This window comes from Ambystoma mexicanum, chromosome 6q (genome assembly GCF_040938575.1).
Source record: "Ambystoma mexicanum isolate Mex_15411 chromosome 6q, UKY_AmexF1_1, whole genome shotgun sequence".
NCBI classification, from domain to species: Eukaryota; Metazoa; Chordata; class Amphibia; order Caudata; family Ambystomatidae; genus Ambystoma; species Ambystoma mexicanum.
Genome location: NC_090937.1, coordinates 1,168,766,627 through 1,168,779,842, shown reverse-complemented (window position 1 = coordinate 1,168,779,842; position 13,216 = coordinate 1,168,766,627). Strand labels below are relative to the sequence as shown.

Below are 13,216 nucleotides of genomic sequence, written 5' to 3'. Positions count from 1 at the left end.
GAGTACACCCCGGGGCCCCAGAGCCTCTTCGGGACAAGCTCGATGGCGCCTTTCCTGAGCATTGCCCGTACTTCCAACAGCAGTTGCGGGATGTGATTTTCCTTCCTGGCCACAGGTGGAACGTGAGGGCACTTCTTCAGGAATTCGATAGAGTGTCCTCTTGCCAGGGTATCCAGCACCCAACGTCGGTGGAGATGGACTTCAACAAGCCGACGAAATTCGTCAGACGGCCTCCCACCGGGGTGCTTCGGTGGGGGCCCGAGAATAAAGCCGGTTCAGTCCTGCTTGGGGGTGGTGGCCTTGCCGCCCTGGCCACCTTGGCGGCGAGGCGCTCCCTGCTTGCGGCGACCCCTGTAGGCCTCCTGAACCGAGGAGAGTGCCGTGCCGCTTGGCGGTAGGACGAGCCACCGCTGGATCCCTTGGAGGCACCCTGTCTGCCTCCGGAGCTCCATAAGGGCCGTCATTGCTGAAGGGCTCCTAGGGCGCGGGCCGTCTCCGTGTCCGTTTTTATGGCTTGGAGGGATTCGTCCACCGCCTTCCCGAACAAGTTGCTGCCATCTAACGGCATGTCCAACACCCTGGTCTGGACGTCCTGACGGAAGTCGGTCGCCCGGAGCCAACCCCGTCGTCGTAGGCAAACACTGTTGCCCAGCTGGCGGAACCCGGTATCGGCAATATCGGTTGCCACCGTTATGGCGTGGTCCGACGCCACCTCGCCCTCTTGCAGTATTTCCAGGGCCTCGTACCTCTTGTCGTCCGGCAGGAAGTCCAATATGGGGGCCAGCTTAAACCAGAGCTCCCTGTCATAACGGGCCACGATCGCCAGGGCGTTGGCCGCTTTGATCGTCGTCGCCGCCGACGAAATGACCCGCCGCCCCATGGCGTCCAACTTCTTTCCCTCGCCGTCCGGCGGGGAATTCGACGTCGAGGCTCCTGACCCCGCCGCTTTCTTCTTCGCCGCCGAGACAACCGAGTCTGGCATTGGCTGGGCCCTGAGGCACAGGGGAGCGGTTTCGGGGACCCGGTACTTCTCGTACCGGTCCCGTTTGGCTGGTGCCGTGGAGGGGTTTTTGAGAACTGACAGGCCCTCCTCCCAGATGTCATCGATTAGAGGCACCGCAATGACAGTCTTCCTCTTGGCCTCCCGGCGCTGATAGAGGAAACCTTCCTTTTTCTGCTCCTCCGGGCAGAGCTGGAACAATTCGGACGCCCTGGCGATCATGGAGTGGAATGAGCCAAGCTCGTCGGGCGGCAAGGCCTGTGCGACGGGAGACAGGAGACCCGTTCCGTCGTCGTCGCCCTCAGAAACCGTCGTCGAGCCCAACGCACCGTCATCTCCCGACTCGTGGGAGGATGAGGAGGGAACTGTAGGCCTTACGGGGGCGAGCGGAGGAGAGGGTTGGGTCCTCAGTCGTTTGTTCTGAGGACTTCCCGACGGGCCAGTTTGCGGGTCCTCCGGCCTGGGCCGTGGGAATCTCGTCCTTATCTCAGAGCATAAGGACTGGACCGCAGACAAAATGGCCGCCGAGCCATCCTGAGGCCTAGGTTCCGGCTGCGCCGGAAGGGAAGGCTGCTCTTCCTCGCCATCGTCGTCTTCCTCGGTTATCTCCCGAGGATCTTCCTTACGGGATCGAACCTTCTCGAATTGGACCCGGCCCCCAAAAAGCTTTGTGGTCAATTCAAAGGGTCTTGATACTTGCAGCAACTGGGAGCAAGTGGAGAGATTTCAGGGCTGGAGAGATACGATGCCTGGGCTTGAGGCCAAGGATGAGTCTCGCAGTCCTGTTCTAGATTAGTTGCAGAGCCTGAAGAGTAGAGGAAGGCAGATTGAGAAAGAGGCTATTGCAGTTGTCCAGCCTAGAGAGAACCAGGGATTTGGAGACAGTGAGCTTCTGGGGGAAAGTGAGAAAGGGAAGAGTCTCTTTGAGGAGGAGCAGCTGGTAGTGGGACTTCTTGGCGACGTCCAAGATGTGAGCAGAGAGAGTGGAGTCAAAGACGACACCAGGGTTGTTTGCCTCACAGGAAGGCGAAGCAAGAGGGCTCAAGGCGTGCGGCCAGAGAGAGGGAAAGCAGGGGCAGGAGTCCAAATGAGAAAGATCTCCATCTTACTGACATTAAGGCAGAGATCGTTGGAGGCACACCAATCCTGAATCACGGATAGACAGTCGGGAATGAGAGAGGAGAGGAATCTGAGGGGAGCCTGAAGGAAAGCAGAGTGTCATCCGCATAACAAAGTTAGAGGAGAATGTAGACATCAGGTGGGCCAAAGAGGCCACGTAGAGGTTGAAAAACCAGAGTGAGAGGATGGATCGGAGAGAAAGGGACCAAGTTGGACCCTGGGGGGGGGGGGGCAGTCCAAGAGGAAGGAGGTCAGCCACTCAAGGGCCAGATCCGTTTTCCCTCGCTTCTCATGGAGTCGATTGATCAGGTTAGCATGGTTGATCGTGTCGAAAGCAGAGGAAAGATGGAGGATGAGGAAAGATGCAGGATGAGGACAGAAGGAATGTGTAGTGATTACGTGTTTCAGAACGCAGTGTCGCGCGAGCCATGCTCTTTGTTGACTTTCATGAGAGCTTGGTTCGCGTGACACAGCATCCGTTAGCAGTGTGGCTGTCGGAGGACTTGCCTGCGGGCCCGCACCAATAAACTTGAAGTTTAACTTTAACTCACTGCGTCGGCTCATCTTTACATTGGCGACGAGATTGCTCGTGGCGGGATCGCATGGCTGAAGGCTGCGAAATCCTCCGTGTCCCCGGGCTTGAAGGCGGAGAAGCGCGTCGCAGAGGAACACTCCCAACGGACTACTGATCGCTCCGGCAGGCCCAGCGAGGGGAGCTGCAAAGACTCTCAGCTGCCTTGCCTCATTACAAACATACAAGGTGAGGAGGAGCGGAGGTCTGCTCATTTTGGCTACAGCCCCGTTCCCTGAACCGCCCACAAGCCAGGAACAGCTACCGTCTGAAACAAGCCCAACCTGCCGGGAGATTAAGAGTACTGCTAGTGTGCAGTTGAAGGTACTGTGCCTGTGATATTCAAAGCAAGATGATATCACAATGTTGGAAGTTTGTAAAATTTTAGAAATTCATCTTCTGTTACCAAAGTGAGAAGAAGTGAAGGAATTTGACACGTGTTCATTCTAAGTGGGGACGTTTAAAGCAACAATTTAGGAACATTACTGCTAGTCTTAGCAGGACAATAGAAATCCATCATGGCTGCAGCCAGCATGGCCCTGCCTCTGCCCTTCTTACCTGAACCAGGAGCACCACCCATAAGGTGGGACAGGTGGAAGAAGATTTTTTTATACTTACCTGGTGGCAATTGGGGGCGACAAATTTGCTGCAGGAAGGAAAGAAGCGATTCTCCTGCACAATCTGGGCACTGAGGGTCGTACCCAAACACCTTTTCGGTCACACACCCAATACATAGATCTCAAGTCCAAGATACTCCATTTTCTCTACCGCAATCTTACACTTGTCCCTCTTGACAGTCATACCAGCCTTTGACAATCTACAAAACACTTGCCTCAAAACCTCATCATGTTCAGACTTTGAACTTGCAAACACAAGCATATCATCTTGGAACACCACAATGTTCTTCACACCCTCCATAACTTTGTCCATCACCTTTTGAAATACGGCCGCTGCCGAGGCAAGGCCGAATGGCATTCTCCGATACTTGAAAGTTCCAAAAACTGTAATAAACGCCGTCAGATGCTGGCACTCCTCCTTCAAAGGAATCTGATAAGCCTGAGAAAGGTCAATCACAGAGAATACCCTGGCCTTATCGAGATGCGATAACTTGTCACTGATTATCGGCAGAGTGTGCCTGTCCACAAGAATGTTCCTGATGATGTCACTCATATCTACAGAGTCTTATATCACCATTTGCCTTTGCTGCTACTACGACTGGCGATAACCATTCTGAACTCTCACTTTCTTCAATAATCCCTTTCTGCAATAATGACTCAATCTCAGTCTTTCTCTCAGGTCATGAAGTATTGGCCTCACTTTATGCACTTTAGGGACTGCTCCTGCCTTCAAGCGAATCTCATGTTCAAAACCTCTAACCATACCCAATTCTCCCTTGAAAACTGTCAGGAACTCTTCTTCCCACTTGTCACGAATCTCAGCTACAGAAACTGGTTCCTCTGCATTTGCTTGTATCCTGATCCCAAGTTTGCGCTGTTCCTCCCAGCCTAACAAAGACGATCCTTCCTGTGTGACATATACCTTTGAATCACAACTCCTGCCTTTATACTTAATAACAGCTTGAAACTTGCCCAATAAGTGTATTTTGGCATTACCACAGGCATATGGCTCTATGCTGTGCTCCTTCAGTTCACTCACACTTCCTTGTAAACATACTTCATATGTCTTCCTTGATATCAGAGTCCATGGAGAGCAACTATCCACTTTTAAAGCCACCACCCTTCCGTTCATCGGAAACACATCAGTCGGTGCACTACGCCTGCTGGACACTTCCGAAATCTCTAGCACAGGTTTGGGTTGAGGTAGTTGAACAATTTCTGCATTCTCTTCCTGCTCTGAGATCCTTGCACTTGACCCAATGTATTGCACTTGCCATGATTCTCTACACACTCTGGCGAAATGTCCTTTCTTCTTGCACTTAAAGCAGAAAATGTTCCTTTCGGGACAAAACGCGCTTGTAGAGATATGGCGATTGCTGCCACATTTGTAGAACTTGACTTCTTTACTCAAATTCATTTTCTTGAAAGCTTTCACTGCCGCCACCAGCGGATAGCAGTTTCCGTGCCTGTGGCAGCTCTGAAGCCAGACAGATTGTCGTGGAGACAAACCGATTACATGTGGAGAGTAAGCTGGGAGATGGCCAGCTTTTCCAACAGTTTGCCCAGGAAAGGGGTGATGGAGATTGGGCGACCGTTTGCCCAGCAGGCAGGGTCAGCAGACGGCTTCTTGAGGATTGGGTGCATAAGGGAGTGCTTAACGGGAGAAGGGAACGTTCCAGTGGCAAGAGTGATTACAGAAATCGGTCAAGGCTGGAGCAAGGGTGTCAATATGGTTCTTGACTGTTCTGGTGGAGCAGGAGAGCACCTGTTTGGATAACACTTTTATAGATAGGACTTGCCTAGAAACCTGGTCAGGTGTTGTCAGAGATAAAGAGGAGAAAGGAGGAAGAGATGTAGAGATGGCCAAAGGGGGGCCGAGAGAGGAAGAGGGAGAGGGAGAGGAAGAGGAGATGGAGGACAGGATGTCCTGAGTTTTAGCAGCAAAGTTAGATGACAGAGCCATACAGAGGGCCTGGGAGGGAATAGGAGAGGTAAAGACCGCAACAGGATTGACCAGTTCCTTTCAGATTTTAAAGAGTTTGGCAATGTTGTTAGAGGCCACTGAGACACAGGCTTGAATGTGTGTTCTCTTCTTGATGAGTGTTATTGCTTCAACTAGCATTTTGGTGCAACCAGTCTAGATAGGTCTAAATGTGGCCTGGCAAGCTTTACTATACTGTGATTACGTGTCTACACTGGTCTACATTGTGCAACCAGTGGGACATGTTTTCATTCTGGCATGGCATTTTTAATAGCAAAGCATTAATGTTCCTGTGCACTGTTGGTGACTTGCATCTATTGGATTGGTGTTACCCTACAAAATAATTGCAAACACTGCCTTTTTAGCCAATTTCTCTCAGAAAGTGTGCTGTACATTATATTAAAACACATTTATATTTTTCTCCTAGTGCAGTGTGTGGCTGGACTTAGTAAGAATTATGGATATGATTCTAAGATTGCTTGTAAGGGTTTTGCTATATCTTTCTACTGATTAACTGCGTTTACTGGTTTTTAAACTGTTTTTCTAATTCTTCACCACAGAGTTATAGAAAGTATTGCATATACATATTCTTACTTCGGCTTAACTGTCTCAAAGGTAAAGTATAGGGGATCTATACAGAACCTCCCGCAATAGTGGACACAGATGTATTCGATATTAGTTTAGTAACAACACTTACACAAGGTTTCATATGTTCAGAGTATTCAAAAGCCTTATAAATAGCATTTTTTTTATACTTCTCGGTGTAACAAATTTTTGGAGTGCTGTGTGTGTCATTTAAGTCCAAGGCCACTCTCAAGCCCCTTCTGAGTCTAAGCCTTACTGCTCAGATAACCAACCTGGACTGGGTTCAGCTAGACTTCTTTGTCTTTCCTGTTCACTATAATCGGTTGGCCTATCAGAATCCACCCCCAGGGTTGATTCTAAAAATCCATCTGAACAATTACTATACATTGTAGTCTTATAGTATCATGTTGTGAGGCACAAGGCCTGCCGCTACAATTTTAGTGTGGACTGTTCCGATGTTTTAGAACCAAGTGCTCACATCTTCTGATAGAATTGTGCTGCAGTGCCTTTTTGGGAAAAGAAAGTTAAAAGGCATTACGGCTATACATCCTGGTATTGAGTGCTGCATGATGTAGCATCAACAATTGGAGCCTTTATGTGAGGAGGGCTTGAAACCTACCTGGTCTGTAGTCAGAGTAAACAGGAGTGTTCGTTATCATGAACAAATATCCTATGGAGGAAACCTTAGCATTCCACGAGATGTCGGTCACAGAACCACAATGGCATAAAATTTTCATTGCAAGGATGCGTGCCAAACGTTCCTCGCGAAGCATAGATTAGTGACTGGGAGAATGCATTGCTGGGCTACATTAAAACAAATGTTTTTCAACTATAAATGGTACTGGCAACCTTACCCGTTTGTCCAATGTTCGTTCTCTTACAAAGCCAAGTAGCTGGTCATTTACCAACGAAAGGTCCCGCTTCCCTGCAGTTATAATCGTAACAATGACATCATGGCGAATAGCTTCTTCAGGGTCATGGGAACGAACCTTCAAATAATCTAAGAATTCAAAAACATTAAGGCCAGCAAATTAAAATATGAATTCAGATGTATAATGAAGATCAATGCAACGATCACTTTAAACGTAAACAAACCACTTTGACTTGTCTATATGCTCATAATACATTTGTAACCTTGCATTAATTGCCAGCAATGTGCATGACCATACTTGGGAGCTTCCTTCCAAACAAGCACATCTCCCCACACCAAAAGACCTTGCCACCATCCAACACTGTTGTGCTGAAGATTAGAAAATACCCCAGTCCTAAAAACAAAAGAAATACCCTGAAGCAATGTGTGGGTCAACTGCATATCACTTATTGACAAAGCAGAATCGCCACATCCTTACAAGAGTACCAATGAGTGGGAGATACTAACACTTGCAGAGCGCTCATCTTGGAAAACATGACTTAGGCATGTCCGTTAAAAGTTGGTAGCACGTAGTAGCATTTTTTTTACCCCAAATAACCGCTTTATCCATGTACGGGCTAATCTTAGCATACAAATTCCTAAAATGTGACACCGGTATCATGGTTGGAGGCGTAGACATTTACAATATTCACCTCTCTGTTCTCAATAATACCTTAAGCAACACCATTCCCCCATCCCATTGTCTTTTAAGCTTGTTCTCATTAATTCACAGCCCTAGGCTGTCAATCACACAGCAGGGTTTCTGTACATTCCAGACAGCCTGCCGATCCGGACTGGTTCCGATCAGGCACACCTGGAGACAAAGAACGGGTGAGTTTCGGGACCCTCCCTCACTTCCTGTCCTTCCAGACACACTGGAGTCAGGGGCGGGCTTCAGGGCTGAAGCCCGCCAAAGGCAAAACAGAAAGGGCTCAAACCTGTCTCAACGCACAGAGTAAAAGCCAAGCTAATTCTCAAACAGAAAATGGTGAAAAAATAAGACGGGGGCCATTTTGACAAAATGGTCACCCATGGGTGCTGTACTGCAGCCGAGGGATCAGCCTGCAGTTTAAAAAAAAAAAAAAAAAAACACACGGGTAGTAAAAAGTAAACCACTGCCACCAGCCATTTAAAGAAGTGAGGGTAACAAAAATATTTATGAATGTTACATGACAAAATAAGATAAAGGGCTACCAGGTAACCCCGCCGCCCACAGCACTACACATAAAATGGTGTGTGCTGGACGTAAAAAGGTAAGCAAGATCAATTTCGCCTTACTATATTTGGGAACGGTAGTTCACCCAAGAAAAGGTATTTAAACCTTAAGAGAAATCCAAAGAACTGCACTAAAGGTGTTGCGTGTCACTTTACAAAAACTGAAAACATAAAATCCTGGTCAGGGAAAAATACAAGAGGGAGCGTTAGGCAAGATTTGGAGCAGTACCCTTTGGGTGCACTACAACAACCTTGGCCTCCTGGCAATAGGAACCCAACCTTTGGTTTAAGTCTGTACTACACAGATTGGTAGCGTGATTGAGCAGCCAGGCTCATCTCAAGAGGGATCAATGCAAGCTGTAGGGGAGTTACACAGAGATTCACAGTGACAAGTATCCAAATAAACACTTCTACTCAAGGTTTCTTGATTAAACAATTAATAATTTATATAAGTCAGTTTGAATAAGCCTTCTCCAGAAGGGAGCAATATAATAGCAACACACATATCTCCGAAATACACACTTAGTTTCACTAAATCCACAAGCACCCATTTGGGATGGCACACTTTCTACACACTCGGGTGACTTAAACAGCTAGGACACTGTGTTGAACAGAATGAATAGCGTTCATTAGGGATTTGTTCCTGTGCCACATTAATACATTACTGTTAAATTTAGAGCAATACTGAGATGAGTGTCAAAGAAAGGGTTATTTGAATAAAACAAGACATCACAAATATTCTGAAGCAGTTAAGTACTTTTGGAAACCCCCAATGCAAAGTAAGTCAACCCCTTCCTGGAAGGAAGGCCAAACACAGTCAATTGGGCAAAAGTCTAGGTGAGCTGAAGCACTTCTTAGTGGTAGGTAATGTTTTAGAAGTATTTGTAGAAAAGAAGAAATCAAAGTAGGGCCACACGCTGTTTAGTCTTGTGAGGTAAGGAAGCTGTTGGCAACTCTACAGAAGCAACCAAGACAAGTTTCAACTGAGAACAAGTAAGGCTACACAATAAGAGGCAAGTTCTTAGACTGTACAGTACAATTGGTTAGAAGAAACTGTTCCAGCTGGCTTCTGTTCCAGTGCAGCTCTGCAGATCCTGTGTTCCTGGGCCTCGGTCGTGGGGACAAGAGGGAGGATATCTGGAGGACTACTGCACTGCAATGGGACGGTCAGCAGCAGCAAAGGGCAAACTTCAATTCATTGGCACCTTGCGGTTTCAGCTCCTCACGTCTATACCAAATAGCACCACTGTTAAGTGATGCACTCCGAATCTGGTGTTCCTCTCCGCGACACTTCGGTTCCTGCAGCAGCAAGAAAGTAGAGCCAGCTCCGAAAGGATGTCCAGACAAGTTCACTTTGGAGTTGATTGGTCCCACCAAGTCAAGGGGAGAAGTCGTCCTTGCAGAGCTTCTCTAGTCGAGGCAAATTTGAAGCTTCAGCACAGTAGCAGGGCTTCACCGGGCAAACCAACGGTCCAGGAGTTGCAGCAGGCGTTGCTTCCAAGTTCTTCGGATTCCTTCGTCCAGTGGTCGACTGCCTTCCAAGCCAAAAAGCCTTGCCTTTTATGCAGGTTTCTCGCATTCATTCCAGCCTAGCTGCCAGTCAAACAGCAGGGTGGCGGCTGTCCTTGCCAGACAGCCAGCCGGCCAATCACCTTTGGGTGCATTCCTGTAACCAAGGGGATTAAGCACAGGGAGTGTCAGGCACCTCCCTCACTTCAGGCCCCTGCCAGACACTATGCAGCCAGAGGCGGGCTTCACTCGTGAATCCCGCCAAAGTCAAAACAAACAAAGGGAGCAAACCTGGTTTGGCGCACAGAGTAAATCTCAAGAAGGACCTTTCCACAAAAAAATGTCGAAAAAAGACGACCAGGGCAATTTTGACCAAAATGGCACCTTTGGGTGCTTTACTGCATCTGTGAATGCAGCCCGCAGTAAAAGCAATTTCACTTTACTGCTCTTGGAAACAGTAGTTATCCAAGAGAAAGGTATTTAAACCTTTGGGAAATCTGAAAGACTTCCCTGTGCCTCTGCACTGAAGGTGCTGTGTGCCACAATGCAAAAGAGGATGCCTATGGAGTTTGTCAGACTCTGCAACCAAAAGAAACAGTATTCAAATAATAGAAAAAATACAAGAGAGTTGGGGAAAGGGACACTCTGTCAAGGTAAACAATTAAAGTCCTCAAAATCCAAAGGTGCTGGGGTCTAAGGAAGAGGAGAAATTAGCACATTTGAGAATGCCCCCTAACAGGGAGTTAGAAAGAGGTCCCACTTACACTGGAGTTAAAATTAAAAAGTCCTAAGTCCAGCAAAAGAGCTGGAGGTCTCCAAGGTGGGAGAAAATAAGCACAAAGGAAAATTCTACCCAACACCAGTGCCTGTGAAAGCAGAGTCTTTTGGCAGGCTACTGGAGGGCTATGTGTGTTTGATGGCAGTATGTGGGATGGGAAGGTCTGGTCCCGAACCACAAACTGGTTTCAGTGTATCTGAGTGGTATGCATGAGTGTCCCCGCCAGTGGTCCTGATTGTACCACTACTGGGTCGTGTATGGCTAGTCTTGCTATTGGGAGTTTCGGCTCTTACCTGGCTTTTAGGATAAGAGGACCCCTGCACCCATTCTTCAGAGATCCTGGAGTAACCTGAAGGAGCCAAGACTCCTATCCAGCTGTGAGGAGACCCAACTGAAGGAGGCCTGGCGACCAACTTCTGTTGCTGTCCTGGTTAAGCCCCGTCTTGCTTGTGATCTTCAGCACTCCTGCGAAGGAGCTGCAATCCTTTGAGTGGAGGGAACACCCATTCCAGACGTCTGCTCAGTACCCTGCGAAGAGCCTTCGGAAGTGTCCCAGGACCCTCCTTTGGCTGACCAGCTCAGAGTTTGGGCTACCGCGCTGCCGATGTTGCCGTTCCAAGTTGCGAGATGGAATTTGGGGGATCCTCAGTTCGTCCTACAAGGCTTACCTCAGCGGAATCCTCGTGTCAAGGGCACCCAAGATAGGAGGGAAAGTGACCGTGACAAGTGAGGCTCTTTGCATCGCCGTGCTGCAGTGATCACCGTCTGAAACAGTTTACCTGACCAGAGTCCATTCCTGAGGGGTCCTGCATCGTGTTTTGCTGCATTCTTCATCCGAGAGTCCTTGCACCAGTGAAAGACACCAGAGATCAGCTCGAACCTGCAACCCCTGCAAATCGAGGACTGCGACCGATGGCAGGAAAAGCAACCTCAGACCCTCTTCCCTTGACCTGCCAAGTTTGGGGAAGAATCTGAGTACGGGGGTAAGTTAGTGTTTCTTACCTGCCCCTAAACTCCCTTAAATGTTTTCCTATCTTTTACAAAACTTTTACAATACTTTGGTTTTACCTATTCCGAAAGTTGGGGACATTAATTAGAATACATTGTCCTCTAACCCCTGGAACTATTCACTAGAACCCAGAGACCCTACCTTCATTTTTTCCTGCATCACAAACATTGTCAGAAATTTCCTGAACTTCTGGCCATAAGGCCCCAGACAACTTGGGGAAAGATTTTTGAAATTGGGGTTGCACTTTATTGTACAGGGGTTTGATTTGTGTTATGCCATACTTCAGTGACTGCATATATGTAATCTATTATTAGAGTTGTGTGACACGTCTACCCGTTAGACAGTATGTATAAAAATAGTTATTTATGGCCAAGCAACACTATGAAAAATGACTAAGTGTAATTTGTGATTTCCATTGTGTGGACTCTTTACAAGCTCACCACCTCTTGAGACTTAAGCCTAGACTCTCCTCACTGCTACCTTGAACTGGTTGGCTACAGCTCCCCAGAATTGTCCACGTCACAATATAGGTTGGCCATAGTATAGAAAATCAGTCTTAACACAGGCCTCCCCCTCCCAGAATGGTAGAAGGGCTGACAAAGAACAACCACACTAGAACTGGCGAAAAAAAGAAGGGAGGCCTCCAAGTTGGTACTGGGGCACCCCTATTGTTCACTACTGAGGCTATGGACATCGCCTGCGGTCGAAGAATTACAGAATAGCTGGTAGAACACGTCCACTGCCACCAGCCATAAGTAGGAGATTGTCTATGTGACTAAGAAGTCACAGGAGCATTGAGAAGGAGGATACTAGGTATCACTTTGGCACTCCACATAAGGTGGTGTGTGCCGATCTCTCAGGCCATAAACCTTTAGGAGCGGTACCAAGTATCTCTCCATTTGTAAGAACTGTAGGTACTCAAGTATATAGAAAAACAATCGTAAAGGAGGACCCTAAGAGTCCCCAGCAACACTTCCCATAAGGAACTGTGTGCTGCAATAGAACAATACAGATGCATTTAAGAGCAGATGGACTCCATATTACAGGTAGAATACAAAGAATAGAGTTCCAAAAGACAGATCCCACAAGAACGAATGAGTGGTAAAAGGCTCCACTCGTTCAAGATTTAAAGAAAAAGTTCAAGAAGTCCAGCAAAAAGTGCTGGGGTCTCACTAGGAGAGGGGATGAAGCATAACAATGATAAATCTCCCCAACAGCCTTGTCTTCTCAGGTCAGGAAATCCCCAATATGGTCATGCATATGCCCAGCAAAGCTACTGTTTTCGCGGCATAGTACATGCCATTTGTGTGTGAACCCAGGAAATGGGTGGAACTGTCTGAACCCATTCCACAACCATAGTGCATGCACGAGTTAAACCCACAGTTGTCCCTGATTGCACCACTGCTGGCTGAGTGAGTGGTACAGTTCCTTACCATTGGTGGACTGGGATTTGCTACCAGCCAGGATTTGGGATAAGAAAAGATCAGCATTGGAGCCAAGTATCCTTTGTACCCGTGCAGCCAACTGAAGATCTGTGGACGACTCCTGAAGAGGTCCGGCGACCTTTCCTGCAATTGCCACAAGTCGAGGCCTGCCCGACTACCTGACCTGAGAAGACCCTCTGCTGTGCTTCGAACCTTGGACTGGTGGAAACAAAAAGTCTAGACGTTTTCTCACGCTCTGGCAGTTATGAAAAACCAGAAGGTGTCTCACCCACTTGTCCCTGGGGATCTGTAATGTTATTGTAACTTATAAAGCGCACGGTCGCCCTAAGGCATCATGGCGCTCGAAAGGGAGGCTGCTCGAACGAGAAACCGAAGAGAGACCAAAAATTAAAACAGGTAGGTTTTCAGAGCTCTTCTAAAACCAAGCTGGTCAACAGTGGCTTTCAGTAATGGGGGAAGGCTGTTCCACAATTTGGG

At 48.0% G+C, this 13,216-nt stretch overlaps 1 protein-coding gene across 2 annotated transcripts in view; it reads right to left on the bottom strand.

Annotated features, from left to right (window-relative positions):
• PDS5A (PDS5 cohesin associated factor A) overlaps nt 1-13,216 on the bottom strand; it is a 1,291,333-nt gene that overhangs the window by 1,080,527 nt on the left and 197,590 nt on the right. For both annotated transcript variants that reach the window (XM_069631774.1, XM_069631773.1), the window contains exon 11: nt 6,728-6,873. In XM_069631774.1, coding sequence (XP_069487875.1) covers nt 6,728-6,873 — 146 coding nt within the window. The remainder of the gene's footprint in view (nt 1-6,727; nt 6,874-13,216) is intronic.